Here is a 23,251-nt window from a genome sequence, read left to right as displayed (position 1 = left end):
AGAGGATTATCTTGTTGAGATTGGTTTGAATTTATACAATGTAGATCCTGTTCAAATAAATAAAAAGACATTTAATTTAAGCACTTAGAATATATTGATTTTGGTGTAATTAAAATATTTGTTTGATTTTAAGGCTTACGGAAAAAGATTAGAAGAAATCACTGCAAATAATTTCACTGAGACTATATAATATTTTTGGGTATGTATGTATGTATGTATGTGATTGGCGTTGCAACCGTTTAGCCGGTTATAGCCGAATCGACGATAGTGCGCCACCTGTCTCTCTCCTTCGCAGTTCGGCGCCAGTTGGAGATCCCAAGTGTAACCAGGTCGCTCTCCACCTGGTCCCTCCAACGGAGTGGAGGCCTTCCCCTTCCTCGGCTTCCTCCGGCGGGTACTGCATCGAACACTTTCAGGGCTGGAGTGTTTTCGTCCATTCGGACAACATGACCTAGCCAGCGTAGCCGCTGTCTTTTTATTCGCTGAACTATGTCAATGTCGTCGTATAACTCGTACAGCTCATCGTTCCATCGTCTGCGGTATTCGCCGTTGCCAATGTTCTGAGGACCATAAATCTTGCGCAAAATTTTCCTCTCGAAAACTCCTAGTGTCGTCTCATCTGATGTTGACATCGTCCAAGCTTCTGCACCGTAAAGCAGGACGGGAATGATAAGCGACTTGTAGAGCTTGATTTTGGTTCGTCGAGAGAGGACTTTACTGTTCAATTGCCTACTCAGTCCAAAGTAGCACCTGTTGGCAAGAGTTATTCTGCGCTGGATTTCGAGGCTGACATTGTTCGTGTTGTTGATGCTGGTTCCCAGGTATACGAAATTATCTACGACCTCGAAGTTATGACTGTCAACAGTGACGTGGGAGCCAAGACGCGAATGCGCCGACTGTTTGTTTGATGACAGGAGATATTTCGTCTTGTCCTCATTCACCTCCAGACCCATTCGCTTCGCCTCCTTATCCATGCGGGAAAAAGCAGAACAAACGGCGCGGTTGTTGCTTCCGATGATATCAATATCATCGGCGTACGCCAGGAGCTGTACACTCTTGTAGAAGATTGTACCTTCTCGGTTTAGCTCTGCAGCTCTTATAATTTTTTCCAGCATCAGGTTAAAGAAGTCGCACGATAGTGAGTCACCTTGTCTGAAACCTCGTTTGGTATCGAACGGCTCGGAGAGGTCCTTCCCAATCATGACGGAGCTTTTGGTGTTGCTCAACGTCAATTTACACAGCCGTATTAGTTTTGCGGGGATACCAAATTCAGACATCGCGGCGTAAAGGCAGCTCCTTTTCGTGCTGTCGAAAGCAGCTTTAAAATCGACAAAAAGGTGGTGTGTGTCGATCCTCTTTTCTCGGGTCTTTTCCAAGATTTGGCGCATGGTGAATATCTGGTCAGTTGTCGATTTTCCAGGTCTAAAGCCACACTGATAAGGTCCAATCAGTTTGTTGACGGTGGGCTTTAGTCTTTCACACAATACGCTCGATAGAACCTTGTATGCGATATTTAGGAGGCTGATCCCACGGTAATTGGCGCAGATTGTGGGATCTCCCTTTTTATGGATTGGGCAGAGCACACTGAGATTCCAATCGTCAGGCATGCTTTCTTCCGACCATATTCTGCAAAGAAGCTGATGCATGCACCTTATCAGTTCTTCGCCGCCGTATTTGAATAGTTCTGCCGGTAATCTATCGGCCCCCGCTGCTTTGTTGTTCTTCAATCGGGTAATTGCTATTCGAATTTCTTCATGGTCGGGTAATGGAACATCTGTTCCATTGTCATCGATTGGGGGATCGGGTTCGCCATCTCCTGGTGTTGTACTCTCACTGCCATTCAGCAGGTCGGAGAAGTGTTCCCTCCATAATCCCAGTATGCCCTGGACATCGGTTACCAGATTACCACCTTGGTCTCTACATGAGGATGCTCCGGTCTTGAAACCTTCGTTAAGTCGCTTCATTTTTTCATAAAATTTTCGAGCATTCCCTCTGTCTGCCAGCTTCTCAAGCTCTTCGTACTCACGCATTTCGGCCTCTTTCTTTTTTTGTCTGCAAATGCGTCTCGCTTCCCTCTTCAGCTCTCGGTATCTATCCCATCCCGCACGTGTTGTGGTCGTTTGCAATGTTGCGAGGTAGGCAGTCTGTTTTCTCTCCGCTGCGAGACGGCACTCCTCATCGTACCAGCTTGTTTTTTGTCGTTGCCGAAAACCAATTGTTTCGGCTGCAGCGGTACGCAGTGAGTTTGAGATGCCGTTCCACAGTTCCCTTATACCGAGATGCTGATGAGTGCTCTCAGAGAGCAGGAGTGCAAGTCGAGTAGAGTATTTCGTGGCTGTCTGTTGCGATTGCAGCTTTTCGACGTCGAACCTTCCGTGTGTTTGTTGACGGGCATTCTTTGCTGCACAGAGGCGGGTGCGTATCTTCGCTGCGACCAGATAATGGTCCGAGTCTATATTTGGTCCTCGGAGCGTACGCACGTCTAAAACACAGGAGACATGTCTTCCGTCTATCACAACGTGATCGATTTGGTTCCGCGTGTTTCGATCAGGAGACAGCCAAGTAGCTTGATGTATTTTCTTATGCTGGAATCTGGTACTACAGACGACCATATTTCGGGCCCCAGCGAAGTCGATCAGCCTCAGGCCGTTTGGCGATGTTTCGTCATGGAGGCTGAATTTTCCGACTGTTGTGCCAAAGACACCTTCTTTACCCACCCTGGCGTTAAAATCACCAAGCACGACTTTTACATCGTGGCGGGGGCAGCGCTCATAGGTGCGTTCTAGGCGCTCATAGAAAGCATCTTTGGTCACATCGTCCTTCTCTTCCGTTGGGGCGTGGGCGCAAATCAGCGATATGTTGAAGAACCTCGCTTTGATGCGGATTGTGGCTAGACGTTCATCCACCGGGGTGAATGCCAGGACTCTGCGACGGAGTCTCTCTCCCACCACAAATCCAACACCAAATTTGCGCTCCTTTATATGGCCGCTGTAGTAGATGTCACAAGGACCCACCTTCTTCCGTCCTTGTCCCGTCCATCGCACTTCTTGGATGGCGGTGATGTCAGCCTTAAGTCGTATGAGGACATCAACCAGCTGGGCAGAGGCACCTTCCCAATTAAGGGTCCGGACATTCCAGGTGCATGCCCTTATATCATTATCCTTAAAACGTTTGCAGGGGTCGTCATCAAAAGGGGGGTGTCTCATCCGAGGCTTTCGTAGATTTTTCATTGGGGGGTGTTTTTATGTGGTGGGTCCCAAACCCTACGCACAACCGCATAAGCGGGCTTCGCCTTCTCACTTTAGCTCGCCTTCAAACGGATGTCTGTTGGCTACCCAGAGGATACTTGGTCTAAAACCGGAAGTCGTGAGCTGCTTGAACCATGTGGAAAAGAATCGTTTCTGGCCACTCCCAAGTGAGTGACAATCAAAAACTTTCCTCACTTGCGTGAACTTCTACACATGATCCCATCCTCCAATATAAATGGGTATAACATAAAAAAATTAAAGAATTTATCTGGTTCTACCCAGAAGTCAGGAAGCAGACGCAATTTTAAGTGTAATAAATTTTACGTATTCGCCATATAGGATTTTTATTTACGAAATATTGAAATAAAAAGGAAGAGATAAACCAGGGGTTAAAGTAGATACTTAAAACGCTCCTAACATTCCCATTTTCTTCTAAAAATGTTTTTGCAATTATTTTTTTACATCAGCAAAGCACAATTTTAGGCGTATTAGCTTATTCATTCAACCAAAAGTCTGGAGTTCTCAAATAATTTATGGAACACTAGGTCATTGTAGAGAGTAACAAACAGACACCGAATATGACGATAGACTCTCCATTTCACACTGATATTTTTCAACAATTTCAGTCACGAATATAATATGGTCTTAGAAGAAGTATTAAACATCTTCAAAGACTATATTAAATTGGCTTTTCCTGAATCGCAACAGCAGAGTGGCAATACTGGCCTTCGACAGTACGCTCTGAGCTAGTTAAGGAGTGTCTAACATCGTTATCTGAACTACTTTGCAATCCGGCTTGCTGAGAACTGCAAAGTGAACCAGCTTGCAAATGAGGGTACCCTAGTAATAGTAGCGCCGGAGTGTATGCGTGTGGGTAGACCGTGGCCTACTTGTACTAGAGCTCTGGACACACTGACTTCGAGTGAGCTCGCCAAACGCTGTGCGGACCAGCTTTCAAGAGATACGTTGACGCCGGAGTGAAAACGGTGGGTAAACCTTGGTCCACTTGTACTAGAGCTCTGGACACACTGATTTCGAGTGAGCTCGCCTCACGCTCTTCTTTCTGGCCCACGGTGTATTGCAGATGGTCCTTCCAGCTGCTGTCGCTTAGGAAGGTTCATCTCACCGCAAAGATTGGTGTACTTACTGGTCACTGTCCAATAAGCACACCTGCGGTGAGGTTGGGGAAGCGAAGAGGAATCATTCAAGCACTTCCTTCTTCAATGTCCAGCATTCGCCAGACTTGGATAAAAACATTTTCGGCGAACCCAGCGAACTGGAATAGACATAAGCCGGCTTAAGAACTTTATAATAGAGTTCAAGCGCTTTTTCGAATAGATAGCGATGTCTTAGCGATCCGTCAGGAGTATGTGTGTGTCACAAAGGGCAGTCGAAGCTGTCTAAGTGAGGCTTTCTACTGTTGCTGAAATAGTTTTTTTGCTTCGTTATTATATATTCATTATGAAGTTATATTACAGAAAATGTTTTTCTTATTAAATTAATACAAAAAACATGTAGTATCTTCTTTAGAAATATTGATATTAAAAATCCATTGTTTCCACAAAATTCCTCGAAAACTAAATCTTTAACATTTTCATATTTTTTCTATATTTTCAGAAACAATATTGTCAATCACGTAAGAGGGACACAGTCAGCGGACAACAACTACAAACTGGCCAGCTGTTTTGAAATTCCAAAAACAAGAAAGCAAATTTAGAAAACATTTCATGAAAAGCGAAAGATTTTAACTTTAGATACAAAAACACAACAATTTTGGACTAAAAGTAAAGATTTTAGCGCGAATATAAGAGAATAACAATTAGAGTGTAAAGTCAAATAAAAAAATAAAATAATAAAATCACATAAAAATCATTTAACACAGATGTGAAAAAAAATAATAAAACAAAAACAACAGAGCATAAAATTAAAAAACAACACCAGGTTTGAGGAGAAAGTCAATAAAGCACGATAATAAAATAATAAAAACCTTGCAATCAAAGCAGAAACACCAACAAAATATGAGTAACCCCTTGAAAACAACAAATACAACAACAACAGTAATAAGTAAGCACTTGAAACAGGAGTTGTGAACAGAACAACAACAAGTGTTTCAAAGCGAGTACTAAGCGCATCAATAAGCCAATGAAGCGCATTATATGAAACAAGAAATACAACAACAGGCAAATCAGTTAAAGAAAGAGCAGCTGAGCAGTTAAAGCATATTGCATGTACACGTTGAAAATGGGCTTTGCCGAGCAATAACAACAGACAGTGTAATTGCAACACTGAAATTTACCGTTAAATTAACGTAAATAACGCCAAAGGAGTTGAGCACTCCACGCAAATAGGAAAATATACGCTCCCAGCAGCTTTACAAATCCAAAACGCTTGAATTGTTTACACCACAGAGGGAGCAGCAACAATCACAATACACACACACTCACACACACCTTCCTCCAGCGACATGGCGATCAATTTCTCCGCATCGTTTGCGGCTTGCATCGCCGCTGGATTGAAGGTACCGCGACAAATAATGTATTGCATCACGCAAGACACGGGCCAGCCCTATGTGCTGTACAAGGACTCACAGGATGGCGAACGCAATCCGGCCGCGATTGGCGGTTCGGCCGCACAGTGGGGCAGCGAAATGTATCCGGGCATACAGCAGCAGGCGCAGCAACATTTGCAACAACAACAGAATGGACAAAATCCAGCCGCACAGATAGCGAGTGCCGCGCAAGCAGCCGCTGCGGCGGTGGCGCAACAACAGCAGCAACAACAACAGGGCCAACAGCCGCAAAGTCCCACGGGCGATCCGAATGTGCGCGAGAACGGCGATGGCGTGGGGCGGCAGCAGGGCTCGCCCTCAACGAGTCCATATCCGCCGCAACAGCGCGTCAATGGCGGCGGACCACCCGACGATGATGTCACCATGAATCAGGTGGGTAAATACTGCAGAGTAGCGGCGTAGTAGCTGTAAAGCTTACATAATTTATTTCATTAATAATTTGCATGCTTGCATTTACTTGCAGGTCGCCAATCTGCAGGCCAACCAACAGAACTCGGCGCAATCCAATCCAAACCAAAGCAACAATGACCCGCAACAACATCAGAGCTCGGGCCGCGACGGCGGCACGGGGAATCCACAGCAGCAACACGTACAGAATGGTGGTCCCTCGCAACCGGGTCAACCTAACGATAACTTCCAAACGCCGCAGGGCGGTGAACTCGGCGGCTACTATGCGCCACGTCATCCAGCGCCACAAGGCGCTATGCTGCCGCCACCCGGCTTTCCGGCCTTGCACTATCTCAACAAACCGGTGTTGCCGGGCATGGCGAACGCCATGGAACAGAATGGCGGTCTCGAGGGCTATGCCATGCCCGAACTGCTGCCCGGCGCTGGTGGCGGTGGTGATCAACAAGGCAATAATGGTCAGCAGAATGGCGGCGCTGGCGGTAATGGCGGCAATGCACACAACGGCGGTGCGAATGGCAATGGCGCCGGCGGAGATGGTGCAGTCGGCGCTACCGGTGGCACCGGCAACGGCAATGGCACTGGCACTGGCACAGGTGGTGGTGGTACTGGCACAGGTACCGGCACCGGCAGCGGACGTGGACGTCATCCGAATCCCAATAAACCGCCAAAACCGCACAGCGATTTGCGCCTGTTCAAGTGTTTGACCTGCGGCAAAGATTTCAAACAGAAGAGCACACTACTGCAGCACGATCGCATCCATACCGACGCGCGTCCCTATCCATGTTCGGAGTGTGGCAAACGTTTCCGTCAGCAATCGCATCTCACACAACATTTACGCATACATGCCAATGAGAAGCCGTTCACGTGCGGCTATTGTTCGCGCAGCTTCCGTCAGCGGGCGATACTCAACCAACATATACGCATCCATTCGGGTGAGAAGCCCTACGCATGCCCAGAGTGCGGCAAGCACTTTCGCCAGAAGGCCATCCTCAATCAACATGTGCGCACCCACCAAGGCGAGCGACAGTTATTGAAACAATTGAACAAATTGCAAATTTGCAGAATTTGATTATTTAGGCAGTGGCAGTGATAAAGTTATAGCTAGCGATACAGTTACAGTCACACACACAGTTATATGCATATTCATGTGTAGTTACATACAGACAGTTAGTTAGTCAGCTAGTTGAGGCTCTTACTTGCATTTACTGTAGTAGAGTTGCTAAGAGAGACAGTGAGAGAGATATATATAGCGAATGCTAGTCTAGCGTCAGCTCTGAGACACAACAAGAATCCTGCTAATGTCCCTGCAAAATTCAAAATTTCAAAAATGACAAGCAAACGTCCTCTATGCACTTTTGATAGAGGGTTATGGCTGCCTTTTCAGAATGGTGTTGGTTTTTTATTGATATCTTATGAAAAATAGAGAGAGAGAGACAGAGAGAGATAGTTTGTTAGTGTATGATCAGTGTGAAGAAAGAATTGAGATGATGATTTCTAGTTAGAAAGTGATTCGAAATTACTAGTATTCACTGTTAGATAACCTCCAAAAAAATGTATCTCACCTTGAATTTTTTTTTAAATAATTTTAGAAAAATTGATTTTTATCAAAGAAAATTTTTGTTTTTTAATATACATCTAATTAATTATGTGTAGATTTTCTGTTTTTATTAATTATTTACTATTTCAAACTCTAAAAAAAAAAAAATTATTTTAAAAAATTTAATTTTATTTTGAAAATTTTTTTTTTGAAATTTCAAATTAACATTTTTGAATTAATATTTTATTGAAACAGTTGATGTAGTCAAAATTCTGGAAAATTTAAAGGCCGATCTAGATTGAAGTTCAAGAATTTTGTACTATTTTAAGTTCTGTTTCGTAAATCCTTTAACTTACGATTTCCGATTTTTAACTTTTTTCATATACATTTTTCAAAAATCCGTTATGTTTCAAAATTTTGAGTTTAGAATCTCATAGACAAAACTAATTTCTCGTTAGAACACTATAAAAACTTAATAAATTATTTAGGAAGAAGTAAGAACTTACTTTCAAAGTTTCAAGAACCAAAACTAACCTCAAAACACCATTTTGAAAAGGCGAAAAAAAATCTGGCAAAAACTTTTCGGCATATTTTTAACAAATTTTATATAAGAAAAACTAAATTTTATTTAACACACACACGTTTAGAGAACACCTACTCAAAAGTAGTTGAAAGACACATTAAAAAGACACTACACAATACTAAGGAAGCCCCCAAAAGTGCTGAAGCACAACGCCTGCTCCAATTAAATTAATAATTATTTTTCGTTTAACTTTAATTTTATCATTTAAAACCATTTTATGTATTGTAGTTTAGCTTAGCAAATGTTAACGAGTCATTTATGCAGCAATTTATTACCATACAAAATGGGGTATTTAGCCCAAATTCGTCACGTACTAACAAGACAATTTTCTATTTTTACTTTTCGTTTCAACTGTGCACGCACGTCACAACAACAACAACAACAACAACAACAAAAAACGCTTTGTCACGTACGCCGTCTACACGTACCGTTAAACAGATGTCTCACCGAATCTTATCTTCAAGAATGGTCCACATCCGACACTGTGGCCACAGGATGTACCATATCCGGGTGATGAGACTGACACGAAGAATGATATAGCCGGTGGTAGTGGTTATCATGATGAGGATTCACAGGGTACGCCAGATGGCAGCGGCGGTATACATTATCCGTCATACTTTAAGGACAGCAAAGGTAATAAGAACTGTACGTATACCGAGTCGTTTTTTTACTTTTCTTTTACAATTTTACTATTATGTTAAGTATGTATGTATGTATATTTATTTAATTATTTATTTTATTGATATTTATATAACTTCATTAGGCTTAACGATTTACCCTTTGAAGTAGAAAACTTTATAATTTATATTAATATTTTTCTTGAAAAGTTCTGAGTTTATGAAAATATTTCGAGAAACCTTTACTTTCTGCTCCTCGATATTAAGGTACGACCTCACTGTTACAATCAATTTCGGTATCATCCTAAATGTATACTATGTTTTGTTTCAAAATTTAAATATAGCCTACATTCAGGCGCTTTATCGAAAAAATATTGAAATCATCTATTCAAGCAGTTAGAAAAATTTCTAATTTTCGTCCTGTGTATATGTGCTTACTCTCTTGGACATATTTATCTAAAAATGTTTGAAGCTACACATAAAGCAACAACTAAGTGAAAACCATTTATTCAGAGAAATATATTGCAAAAAATCATCCTAAAAGTATACTATATTTGTTTTAAAAAGTTGAATATAGCCTACATTCAGGTGCTTTATCGAAAAAATATTGAATTCGTCGAATCAACCAGTTGGGAAAATTTCTAATGTTCGTCCTAAATCCTTCTAATGTGCTCACTAAACATGAAACAACAGCTGAGTGAAAACCTTTTCTACGTCTTCAAAGAAATATATTACAAAAAATCATCCTAAATGTATACTATGTTTGTTTTCAAAATATAGATATTGCCTACTTTCAGGCACTTTATCGGAAAAATATTAAATTGATCGAATCAACCAGCGATAGTAAAACAATAAATTATGAAGAAAATTTCAAAATTAAATAAATTTCTTCATAATGATTGTATGTATGTGATTGGCGTTCAACCGTTTAGCCGGTTTTAGCCGAATCGATGAGAGCGCGCCACTCCTCTCTTTCCTTCGCTGTTCGGCGCCAGTTGGAGATTCCAAGTGTAACCAGGTCGCTCTCCACCTGGTCCCTCCAACGGAGTGGAGGCCTTCCCCTTCCTCGGCTTCCTCCGGCGGGTACTGCATCGAACACTTTCAGAGCTGGAGTGTTTTCGTCCATTCGGACAACATGACCTAGCCAGCGTAGCCGCTGTCTTTTTATTCGCTGAACTATGTCAATGTCGTCGTATAACTCGTACAGCTCATCGTTCCATCGTCTGCGGTATTCGCCGTTGCCAATGTTCTGAGGACCATAAATCTTGTGCAAAATTTTCCTCTCGAAAACTCCTAGTGTCGTCTCATCTGATGTTGACATCGTCCAAGCTTCTGCACCGTAAAGCAGGACGGGAATGATAAGCGACTTGTAGAGTTTGATTTCATAATGATTACTGAAGTTAAAACAGAAATAAACAACTGAGGTGAAAATCCTTTTCTACTTTTTGGAAAAATTATAAAAAAAAAATCAGTGTACCTTCAACCAGTGGTGACGCAACTAATCAAAAAAAAAAAAACGAAAACAAAAAAATAAAATAAAAATATTTTTTTTTCGTAAAAATTTCCTAAAAATAGTTTTTCGAGCAAAACTTCTTGATTACAATATAAAAGCAATAAAAGTACAGTTACATATAATATATTTCAAACTATATCACTATTCAAGCTACAACCGTTAATGCTGAGTAAGTATTGCCGGTAAAACCTCGAGGTCTAATGGACTGAATGAGCGAACTTCCAAGAACAATACAATCCAAATGGATTCAAATTCACCACAATTGGTCTCCTGCAGATCTTTTTTCCAAATTTTTTACGATTTTTATTAATTTATTACGATTATTTATTTAGCTCACAATATTATAATTGTTTGTCATACACACAACTCAAGCACATTGATTCATATGGATTTTTTTCTGGTGATTTCTCTCTTTTCATATACCACATGCAACACAAACAAAATATGTGTGCACATATGCGCAGGGCAAAAGATCTTACCAGATGTGCTGCAGCATATCGGCGTACGGCCAGCCAACATGCCACTCTACGTGCGTTGTCCCATCTGTGACAAGGAGTTCAAGCAGAAGACCACACTACTGCAACACGGTTGCATACACATCGAGTCGCGACCGTATCCATGCCCCGAGTGCGGCAAGCGCTTCCGACAACAGTCGCACCTAACGCAACATTTGCGAATACACACGAATGAGAAGCCGTTCGGCTGTTTGTACTGTCCGCGGTTCTTCCGACAGCGCACCATATTGAATCAGGTGGGTGGTTCGAGGGATGATGATGAGATTTGTGATTGTTCTTCATTTTTTAATATAAAATCTTCTTTTTCTTACAGCATATTCGTATTCACACCGGCGAGAAGCCATATAAGTGCGCGCAATGCGGCAAAGATTTCCGTCAGAAGGCCATACTGGATCAGCATACACGCACGCACCAGGTAGTTGTAAACTTGTAGATTTGACACAAGCAGGGAAACTAGACTACAGTGGGTCCATTATATACAGCTAGAAGCCTTCAAAATCACTTAGGCCTAGAATAAATAACTTAAAATGTCAAAAAAGGTTGAGCTCTGGAGCCAATAGCTCAAAACAGACCTTTGCTTCTAAAGTTCATTTAAATCAGCTTAAAAAGCTCTAACTCTTCATATCTGTTATTCAGTTCTTATTTAACAAAAATGTTGTATCATTCTTTTCCATCATATTAAGAAAATATATAGCCAACTCTATATATCGATCCTACTTAGTCCTAATTAATTCCTCCATTCGCTCTTCCCAACCACAGGGCGATCGTCCATTCTGCTGCCCAATGCCAAATTGCCGACGTCGCTTCGCCACCGAGAACGAGGTGACCAAACACATCGACAACCACATGAATCCGAACACGACCAAACGGCCACGTCAAAGCAATCCGAATAACCAGAATGCGGCCAATGCCAACAATCCGAATGCCAACAGTCATGCTGCTGCCGCCGCCGCCGCTGCAGCGGCCAATCATCTGATGAACGAGACCAAGAATGCGGCACAACAATTCCTCAACAACAATAATCCGGCAGCGGCTGGTGGCGACAACAAAGCGAATATATTGCCACGCGCCATGGCGGCCGTACAGAATGCGGCTGTGCAACAGTCGGTGGTGAAGAATGAATTGTACTTCCCGCAGTGTTATGGACCGCCGTTCCAGCAGACGTTTCAAACGCAGGGACAGCCCACAGCGGCGCATAGCGGTGGCGCCGCCTCACAGGCGCCGGTGAATGTGACGGTGCCGAATTCGGTGGCGCCGGGTGTGGTGGTGCAACAGAATACACCGACATCGGTGGTGGCTCAGTGACATCCCACCACAGCGACAGCAGCCGCAGCTGCAGCGGCGGCAGTGGCGGCAGCAGCAGCTGCAAATAATGGTGGCGCGCAGCAAGTTGGTGGTGGAGGAGGAGTGGTGGTGCCAACGTCAGCACAAAGTGCCACAAACAACAACGCTGCAGCGCAGCAGCAGCAACAACAGCAACAGCAGCAACAACAACAGCAGCAGCTGCAGCAACACCAACACGCGCAACATGGTCTCTCACCGCCACAAACCGTTACACTCTCCATCACATTGCCACCGGTGGCGCCCTTGCCGAGCGCCGCCGCCGCAGCAGCAGCAGCCGCAGCCGCCGCGGTGGCACATCACCCAGTGCAGGCGCATCAAGCGTCGCATGTGGGTGGTGGCGCAAGCCTTTGCGGACCGCCCACACACCTGCCGCCCGCGCATAGCGGCGGAGGAGGTGGTGGCGCGCTGGGTGTGCAACCACCACCGCCACCGCCACCACACACACTGTCACACGCTATTCCTATACATCCCCATATACACTCAATATTCGGATCTCTATGATGTCATCAAGCAGCAGCCTAATTATATGAAGAATACGATTAGAATTGAGCAGCCAACAGTAAATAAGCAAAAAAAATATTTTAAAAATTTTTTGAAAAAAAAATTAAACAAATGAAAGAGCGCGTAAAAATAACAGTAACAACAAACAATAACGGTACATTTACTAAACTACTCAAAACACCAGCGAAAAAGTGCACTCAAACCAACAGCTACTCAAATATATACACTCAATTTCTGTTTGCTGCAACGTTGTGCGCTCGCTACAGTTTTACGCGTTGAATATAAGTGCGACGTGCGCATGCGTTACAGTCTCAATATATAGGCCTGAAAGATACTAGGTACTAAATTGTTTAAAAAAATTACAACAACAACATTTAGTTGGGCCCTACTGCATATGCATACATACAATTAATTTACTGTTCTCAATTATGTGTTACATTTTTATATAACAAGTTGAAAAATAGTAATGCAAGCAGTGTAGTTTAGCATTGAAAATTCGTTAAAATAAATTTGAAAAAAATTCAAAAAAAAAAATTAACCGTTATATGATAGGCACTCAATTCTTGTGTGTATTAGGCGCAACTACTACCACACTACCAATACAACTTTTTTTTATATACTTATAACTCCCGTTATACGTTGCAATACAAACTTAAGTACGCCCGTACAGTGTGTGCGAGAAGCGCGCTCGGACAGACATACTTACATATATACATACTACGGTTATATAACTGCATTATTAGCGCCACAATTTGCTTTAAACTACGCCGTAATTATGATTATAAATTTTTTAATTTTTTTTTATTTAAAAATTTTTTTTTTTAATTTTTTTTTATTTAAAACAAAAAAAAAAATTATTTTATTTTTAACTTTTTTCGTTTAACAGCAAGAAATGTGAAAGGAAATTGCAAATGTATGCAAGAAAAAAAATTATTTTATAATTAAATTGTTAAGTATTTTGTTTTCTCTACTAAATAGGCCTGCTTATAACAACAGACATACATATATATACATATATATATATATCTACTACATATATATATATATCTACTACATATATACATACATACATATATATATATATAAATATTAACTGTAATTTCAATATAATTTCTTACACACACTTAATTTTATAAGCGAGTACTGTACTAAGTTTTAAACGTGTTGCAAGCAAGGCAGAAAAAAATTTGCGCAAAAAAAGTTGAAAAAAGCAAAGAAAAAAATTTTAAATGTAGCTCTTAATTTTAATACATAAAAAACTCTAACCTTACTATACTTACATATATATAAATATTATTTTTTCAACTACACTTACATATGTATACGCTCAACACTGTCAACTCACACACACACACACACACACAACACAAACACACATTTGAATATTACTTATGTGTTTAAAGCGTTTCATCCATACATACATACCTAAATATATACATACATACAAACATACGAGTGCATGTATAAATATGTAGCTTTTAGCGCGTAACCACAACAAAGTCTTTTCGAAAAGGACTCTAAACTTTGATTATACTTAGATGCGAAAAAAAAAGTTTAAAAAACATTTTTTTTAACAATTGTTAGCAAGATACACAAAAAAATACTGACTTAATCAAACAATAGCCCAACCAGAATGCAATAGTAGATATAAATAAGGAAAAGGATAAGCCGAAATGTGTTTGATTGAAATTTAGTGCTGTGCAGTTCTTAATGAGCTTTTGAGTGTTAAGAAAGTTGCTCAAAAATGTTTACTTAGATGAAGAATTGCTTCAATTTGAGCTTTATATTTCAGTTTCAATAAAGTTTGAGAAATTTCAACTTCAAAAGCTTTTAAGCTTCGAAAAAGCTTTCAAAAACTTGTTAAAAAAGCAAAAGCTCTTGATTTTTAATGATTTTCACAAGAATTTGTTGGTAAAAATTGTTAAAATAATTGACCAAATACACCATTCAAGCTTTTAAGCTTCAAATAAGCTTTTAAGAACTAAAAACAAAAAAAAAGCTATCGATTTTTAATAATTTTTACGAGAATTCGTCTGTAAAAATATGTTAAAATAATTCAAACACTTCATTTTAGTCACTTAAGCTTTTAAGCTTCGCTAAAGCTGTTAAAAGCTTTATTAGAAAAAGAAAAACTTTGGATTTGTAATGATTTTCATGAGAATTCTTCTGTAAAAATTGAAAAATAATTAACCATATATACAATTTAAGTTTTTAAGCTTCAAAAAAGCTTTTTAAAACTTAAAAAAAAACAAAAGCTTTTGATTTGTAATCATTTTGACGAGAATTCGTCTGTAAAAATTTGTTAAAATAATTCAAACACTTCATTTTAGTCACTTAAGCTTTTAAGCTTCGCTAAAGCTGTTAAAAGCTTTATTGAAAAAAGAAAAGCTTTTGATTTGTAATGATTTTCACGAGAAATTGTAAAAATATTTAACCAAATACACAATTTAAGCTTTTAAGCTTCGAAAAAGCTTTTAAGAACTTAAAAAAAAACAAAAGCTTTCGATTTTCACTGATTTTTACCAAATTTTGTCTGTAGAAAATGTAAAAATATTTAAAATAATGTACCAAGTATGCAGCTTCAGCATGTCAATTGCAAAAAAATATATTTCTCCTGAAAAGCTTTTAGCTCAAAAGTTCTTACATCAGTGACCAAAGAAAAAATCCGGAAAAAATTTACTAGCGGTTTTATTTGGCGGAGAAATAAGCGGAAAATTTTCCGTAAAGCTTATTTTAAACTTTGAAAAGCTATAATAAGTTTGGAAAAAGCTCTTTTTTAAAAGCTTATTATTCAGAAAACTCGGATTTCTCAACAACTATAATGCTACTGGTTCCAATAAGCATTCTGAGGCTTAAAGTGGAAGCCAGTTGAGCAATTTTCAGCGTAAATTCACGCAAATTACAAAAAAAAAATCAAATTTCACATTTCGGTTATACCTTACAACAAACAGCCATAATTTAGCAATAAATAAGAATATTTTTTTTTTTAATATTTTTTTAATAAATATCAATACACACTCTCACAACACAACAATAAACACTTATACACACATAAGTATGTAGCATATGACTTCAACTAATTACACTATGTACTAAGCAACACTTACTTCTATGAAATGAAATTGAAGCAAAAAAAAAAAAAAAACGAATAAACTCGTAAATTTAGTTTAGTTTTTTCGCTTAAGTGATATGAAAATGAAATCTTTTAATATTAAAAAAATTTATGATTTAACAATATTAGCGACAAGCAAGCAAATATGCTTGAATGAATGCCTTGAGGGGGTTGCGTTGGCGTATGAGTAACAGCTGAGTTATGTACTAGTAGTAGCTGCGTGATGAGCATGAAGCAAGTGTCAAGCGTATGACTTTTACTTTATGCGAACATTTTACTTTTAAGTTCAACTTGATACTATATATATTTTGTATAATATATATAAATTCCTTATATATATAAATTGCAGCAAATTTATAAAAAAATATGATTTGTTTATTTTATTTTAAAAAGAATTTTTTATAATGAAGCAAAAAAAAATAGTTTGTCACAAATAATTGTTTTTTTATTAATTAATTATTATTTTCAACTTTAATATATATTTTAAGAATTTATTTTAACCAAACAAACTTATACTAAAATGTAATATTTTTTCACAGCAAATTGTGATTTAATTATTTTTTTCCATGCCTTATTTTAATAAATTTCCTACAACTCTTATTTATTAACAAAAATATTTTTGAAAAAAGAAAATTATAAAAAAACACTTTCAAAGCGTGTATAAAAAACAATTTAAGCCTACGCATATGTCTTCCCAATTGTAAATTATTGAAAAATATTTTTTTTTTCATTCATTGAGATATAAGTTTTGTAATTTTATGCTGTGGTTTTTTTCTACTTGTAAACTACTTTAAGCGCGTAACCACAACAACAACAAGTGTTAAGTTAAAAAAAAAAATATAAATTAGAGACGCATAAATAAATTAGTTAAAAAGTGCGAGGCATGCTTATGTGTGATCTAAGATTATTGAAATGCAAAAAAAAAAATTAATTCTAAATACAACAACATTTACAAAAAACAACTCGTTAGGTGCCATAAAAAAGCAGCAAACATACATACATACAGGCATATATATGTAAATAAATAATGCAAAGCGTTGCAGTGATGATGTGCGGCATTACCTGGTAATGTCACGTGATACGAGTTGAAAAAAAGTAAATAAAAATTTTCAATAATAAAAAAAATTTTAAATAATTTTAAAAAAATTTTAACTCATTAAAAAAAAACTTTTGAATATTTAAAAAAAAATTTAAATAATTAAAAGAAAAAAATTTAAATAATTTAAAAAAATTTAAAAATTTAAATTTGATTGAATTTTTCAGATTGAAATTTAAAAAAAAAATTTTAAATAATTTTAAAAAATTTTTAAATTTTTTAAACAACACACAAGCCGCACATAAGCATGCTTCAGCAGCTATTTAATAAATTTATACTAAAATTATGCGCAATTTCCTGGCAGCAAGCGCATTAGTTCTCAAAATCTTATTGTAAAAAATATTAAAATTCCTTTGCGCGTGTGGTTAGTTGTTTATATGCCTTATTTTTATGTATTAAAAGTAAAAAAAAGAAATTAATTAATTTTAATAATTTCACATTTGTTTAATTATTATTATAAATATAAATATTTTTTTAATTTTACTTTTTTTGTATTGTGAAAGCATTTATAATTGTTAAATTATTTAAAAAAACAAACGAAAGGCAGTAGCATGTTTCCTATTGAAAGAAAAGCAACAAAATATAATTTCTTGCAAAAAAGTAAATATTTATATAATTTAAAGCAGTATAATGAGTATGAGCGCAGCAACAACAGCACACACACACACAAACACACATATATATACACAGACACACACAAAGTACGTATGAAACGTACATATAAATTATATATATACATACATAAAGTAAATGGATTATATAACTGCATACATATGTTTATATGTATCTGCCGTGTAACGTGTGCATAAGTTGTACTTTTAATTTCACTTGTTTTATTTTTTTCTAATATTAGTTAAGTTTTAAACAGCATCAACTTGCATATATATATAAAATACACTAATGTGCGCTGATGAGAAGAAAATTATTATACTTTTAAATAAAATTATATATATATATATACATTTTTTGACATATTTGTTTTTGTTATTTGCGAACGGTTTTGGTTTGTAGCAATTTATTTTAATTTTATTGTATTTTAAAAATATATATAATTTTTTTATTATTTTAAAATTATACATTTTCTGCGAAAGCTTTATCCAAGCTTTTATTTAAATATTTTAATAAACATTATTTTGTTCAATTATTTGTAACTTCCTATGATCTCTTTTTTTCAAAAAAGCTTGCACTAAAGCTTTCATTTGTGTGAAAGCTCTTCAAAAGTCAAATCAATCTTAGTGTAATTAGTCCACAATATTCTTGAGTTACTTAAAAATATACTCAAATGTTTTTTTAAATACTTCAAAACTTTGTATTTTCCTCCAAAGCTTTCTCTAAGCTTTCATTTAATAATTTTCACTAAAAAAAATTTCGTTCATTTGTGTTTTTCTGAGTTTATGCAACTTACTAAGACTTTTTTTTCAAAAAAGCTTTCACGAAAGCTCTCATTTACATGAAAGCTCTTCAAAATATCAAATCATCTTAGCGTAATTAGTGCAGAATATTCCGGAGTGTTTTACTTAAAAAAAAAATGATCAAAATTTTTTTTAAATTTTTCAAAACTGCCTATTTTCCTCGAAAGCTCTTTCTGATATTTTCTTGAATTTTTTTTACTGAAAAATTATTTCATTAAATTTTTTCAAAGATTACGCAACTTACTAAGATATTTTTTTTTATAAAATAGCTGTCATGAAAGCTTTCATTTGCGTGAAAGCTCTTCAAATTTTCAAATCATTCTTAGTATAATTAATCCATTATTTTCATTCGTATTTTCTTTAAAACTATACTTAAAAAAATTTTTATTATATTTTTATTTTTATATATATTTTGACTAAAAATTATTTCGTTCAATTGTATTCTTTCAAAAATTATGCAACTTACTAAGATCATTTTTACAAAAGAGCTTTCACGAAGGCTTTCATTTATGTGAAAGCTCTTCAAAATTTCAAATCATTTTTAGTGTAATTAGTCCACAATATTCGTGTGAGCTTTACTTTAATATATACTTAACATTTTTTTTCACTATATTGTTAATCTATTAACTAATTTTTAATGTCTATATTCCTCGAAAGCTTTCTAAAAGAATATTTTTATTTATTTTGACTAAAAATTATTTTATTAAATTGTATTTTCTTTAAGCTTATGCAATTTACTAAGGTATGTTTGTACAAAAGAGCTTTCGTGAAAGCTTTCATTTATGTGAAATCTCTTCAAAAAGCTTTTCTTTACACGTTTTAAAGAAAAAAATTTATATTTTCTTTCTTGTATTGCTAATTTACTATCGTTTGTTTCATAACAGAGCTTTCATGAAAGCTTTCATTTATGTGAAAGCTCTTCAAAAAGCTTTTTACACGTTTTTAAGAGAAAAAATTACATTTTAATCATTATAACGGCATCTATATGTAGTATAAATAAGAATCGCATTAATACTTTTAAATTTCTTGCCCAACTGCTGTTTTCTTACCATTTCATTTTAAAGGAGCATACATTTGCGGCTAAATACTTAAGTAAAGTAACTTGAAATATTAACAAAAACATTTTCGGTAAAAAAAATAGAAGCGTCTGTTTATATTAGGCATCGATTGATAGCGAGTAGCGCCCAAATATACAAAATATATGTTGGGTTGGCGACAGTCGGTTAAAGCTTGCGTGGAACGACAAAAATTTTGGCACGAAATGAAATTATAAAACTTTTGGCGAAACAACAAATTTGTAAATAATTAAAAATAAAATATTACATGTGTATACTTATAAGCTATAGAAATTTGGGAACGTGTTGAAATTAGGTATTTGAATGAATCTCGAAAGGAGCAAAAACAAAATTATATGCAAAAGTTTTATAGTTAAAGCTGATGTGAGGATTAAGCGTTGAGACAGTATGAATAAGTGGGAAGTGAAAAGTGTAAATTGTTTTGGATTTTAAGGTTTTATAACGGTAAAGGTAACGACATAAATCTAGACAAAATTTTGATTATTTTTAGGCGCAAAATTATTTAAAAAAAATTAAGAAAACAAAATTAACGTGAAATGAAAAACAAATACTATTAACTGCTATAACTTTCGGCTTAGAACTATTTTGGCGACAAATAAATAAATTATTAATAAAAAAAACTACTATTTGGCGTTTAGTGTTGAAACAAAAAAAAAATTGTAAAGAAAAAACCTAAAAACCAAAAACAATGCTTTCATTGGAATTATAAAGTCAGAAGCATGATTTGCTATATGTTTGAGGTGTAATAAAAAAATTATAGTGAAGTGGAAAAGTAGTGTAAAAGAAATTGAGAAAAAAAAAGTTTGGCAAAAACGCAAAAATATTTTAGGCCTTAATTAAAGTTGACGGTATTAGTGAAATTTTGTTCAAAAACTATGCTTAGATATAAAGTAAATTATGAAATTATGAAAAATGCGCAAAAAAACACTGTTTCGGCTTACTGAACTACTAGCTACTAACTAACTAAATTAAAATGTTAATTGAAGAAAAAAAAACCTTTGGCTTTAAATTTATAAATAAATTGTTTGAAATTGTTGTTTTAAAGAAAGAAAAAAAATTATAGCGAGAGAAATAAATTGTGAAGAGCGGCGGTTGAGTGAAGTTATGGTATAGCACTTCATGCTATAATTCTAATGAAAGCAAAACTTAGACTGAATGTCACTGTGATAATGAAAAAGAAATTTAAGTAAACAACAAACAAGCAAAAATTTAAAAACAAAAAATTCCAAAAAAAAAATTAACGAAAAAGTAACGGTTGAATGTAGCAACAACAACAGAAGCTGTAAAATTAAGCTATAAAACTTTTGTAAATGTCTTTAGAAGAAAAAAAATGCTAACAAAATTATAAGTGAATAAGGAAATACAAGTTACACAAACAAAATCAACAAAAACAACACAAAATTATGGTATCAAAATTAACGAAATTAGCTGGAGAGTAGAGCAAGCGAAACTATCAATTAAATTTAGGCGCTAAAAACAAAATTAAAAAATTAATCAAAATTTTTGTAGCACAACAACAACAACAAAAATAACGCATTTAAGCATTATTATAGAAAACGAAAACAAAGAAAATTTGAAAATTTAAAAATTTTGGTGTGTTAGGCAACTACAGTAGGCAATAATATGCAAAATTATACACAAAAAAAATGCTCCGAAAGAGAAAAAAAATTCTAAGAATTTTCGAAATTTTCGAAATTTTTACTTTAACCATTTATAATTTATTTTTAAATAACAAAATTATTATTTAAAGTTTTCTTTTCATTTTCTTAAATAAATTTTATATGTACTAAACACAATTAACTGACAAAATATCACCAACCAGACAAGCGAAACACATTTCGCTACCGAAACTTGACTGTACATATTAGTAGTTATCACAACAAATGCACAACACTAGCCACTGTGGGACTACAGTGTGCTTGAGCAGTAAAAGACACAAGCAAATTTTATTATTGAAATAATTTTTGCTCAATCAAATCATACAGTGCATACGAGAATTATACGATTTTGTAAGTAGAACTTGTAAAAAACAAAACGGTACTTAGCAATTTTCACATTTATTAGACAGTAAAATCAAAAAAGTGTATATGAATATAAGACCACAACAATTACAGTTATACGAAAGCTCCAAAAATTTAAATAATTTTCACCCAAACGTGACAAAGCAAAAAAAAAAAGCATAACAGACAAAAGTAAAAAAAATGAAATATTTCGACGAAATTTGAAATGAAAAATAACAGTTGGACAAAAAAATACGTAGACTTAATAAAAACTATGAATTTTCTACAGAACACTACAAGAACAATACTTAAATGACATGAGTGAAAGTTTAGAACTTTTTGTCAAAAACATCTAAATATGAAGTAACGGCTTAAAGAGCTTTTGAGGAGCTTTTGACGAACTACACAACTAAACTTGGACTTATGGTATTAAATAACATCACGAATACCATTACAAATATAGCTTACATTCAAACAATATGTAGCTACATTTAAAACGGTAATAAAAAAGCTTTCATGTGCCTAAAAGCTTAGTGAAAGCGCTAACGAACTTTACAAATATTACACAGCCTTAACTAAAGCGCTGAGTGTGCAAAAAATCACGCTTTAACGTGTAAAATTATAGCACACTTTATAGAAAAATCAAAGCGCAAAAAGCACCAGACTCGACACCAAAAAAAATCTGATAAAACATAAAATCAACATTTAGAGGGTTTTTCACTCGAATTAAATAAGAAAGTTAAATGCTAATATGCGTAAAATGATAAATGATAATGAAAAAAGTAACTAAGGAATAATAATAATATGAAAGGTTTGAATATACATTCTGGCGGCTTCTTCAAAGACAGTAAAAAACCAACAGCAAAATTCAAAATCTCAATGAAAAAAAATTGTAATAGCGCAATATTAATTTTTGGACACTTACATTTTCATTTCCAACGCAATAAACCAACAATTGTAGCAACACAAATGATAACAAAGCAGATATGCCAAAAAGCTTTTGAAAGCTCTGTTTGACAAAGGTGTGAAAAACTTTTGTGGTGCTTTCACGAAAACAGCAATTTAAGTGAGAAAATAGCTAAGCTTTCATCGAAATGATAAAGAAAAGCGCCAAAAAAGCTTTGAATTAATACTTTCTACAAAAATTTCAAAAATTTTAAATCAGAAATTCTTAAACACTTGTCGAACAGCGCTTTCAACACAGCGAAAACTCACACAATATGTAGACATGAAAGCATACACTCGAGAATTGTTTAAAATAGCAAAGCTTTCACAAGCTCCCAAACTATTTTAAACAATTCGTTATGCAGCAATAAAATCACAAAATCAATGCCACAACAACAAATACAAATTAAATATTGTAACTAAATAAATTATAATTAAATAGCTACAACAACAATATAAGAAATCAATCAATTATATACATAAATTAAAGAGAAATGCAACAAAAGTAATAAAAATCAAGCAAACAAACAGTAATGAACAACAACAACAATAGCCCAATTTACAAACCAAGAGTACAAATAATTTATAAATAAATAGCAACAATTTTTCGTTCTTACTTACAAACATACAATAAATAAATAATTAATTGCAGTCTGTAAAATGAATGAAATAGAAGAAGAGGAAGAAGTTGAAGCAATTGAGCTGTAGCATAAGCGCCGATTATAGAATGTACGCCCATGAATAAATAATGAATATAATACTATAAAATGATAGA

At 35.4% G+C, this 23,251-nt stretch overlaps 1 protein-coding gene across 5 annotated transcripts in view; it reads left to right on the top strand.

Moving 5' to 3' along the window:
• LOC105220955 (myeloid zinc finger 1) overlaps positions 1 to 18,015 on the top strand; it is an 87,513-nt gene extending 69,498 nt beyond the window's left edge. Inside the window, exons 4-9 of one of the 5 annotated variants that reach the window (XM_054230282.1) lie at positions 4,866 to 6,189; positions 6,281 to 7,157; positions 8,784 to 8,978; positions 10,940 to 11,226; positions 11,304 to 11,405; positions 11,750 to 18,015. In XM_054230282.1, the coding sequence (XP_054086257.1) occupies positions 5,713 to 6,189; positions 6,281 to 7,157; positions 8,784 to 8,978; positions 10,940 to 11,226; positions 11,304 to 11,405; positions 11,750 to 12,295 (2,484 nt within the window). In that variant the 5' untranslated portion in view covers positions 4,866 to 5,712 and the 3' untranslated portion in view covers positions 12,296 to 18,015. Of the gene's footprint in view, positions 1 to 4,865; positions 6,190 to 6,280; positions 7,242 to 8,783; positions 8,991 to 10,939; positions 11,227 to 11,303; positions 11,409 to 11,749 lie in introns of all 5 variants that reach the window. The other 4 variants (XM_054230281.1, XM_054230280.1, XM_054230279.1 and 1 more) reach the window with 4 other exon arrangements.
• Positions 18,016 to 23,251: the final 5,236 nt, after the last annotated feature.

This window comes from Zeugodacus cucurbitae, chromosome 4, assembly GCF_028554725.1.
Source record: "Zeugodacus cucurbitae isolate PBARC_wt_2022May chromosome 4, idZeuCucr1.2, whole genome shotgun sequence".
NCBI lineage: Eukaryota > Metazoa > Arthropoda > Insecta > Diptera > Tephritidae > Zeugodacus > Zeugodacus cucurbitae.
This window is presented reverse-complemented; position numbering and strand designations above follow the sequence as displayed.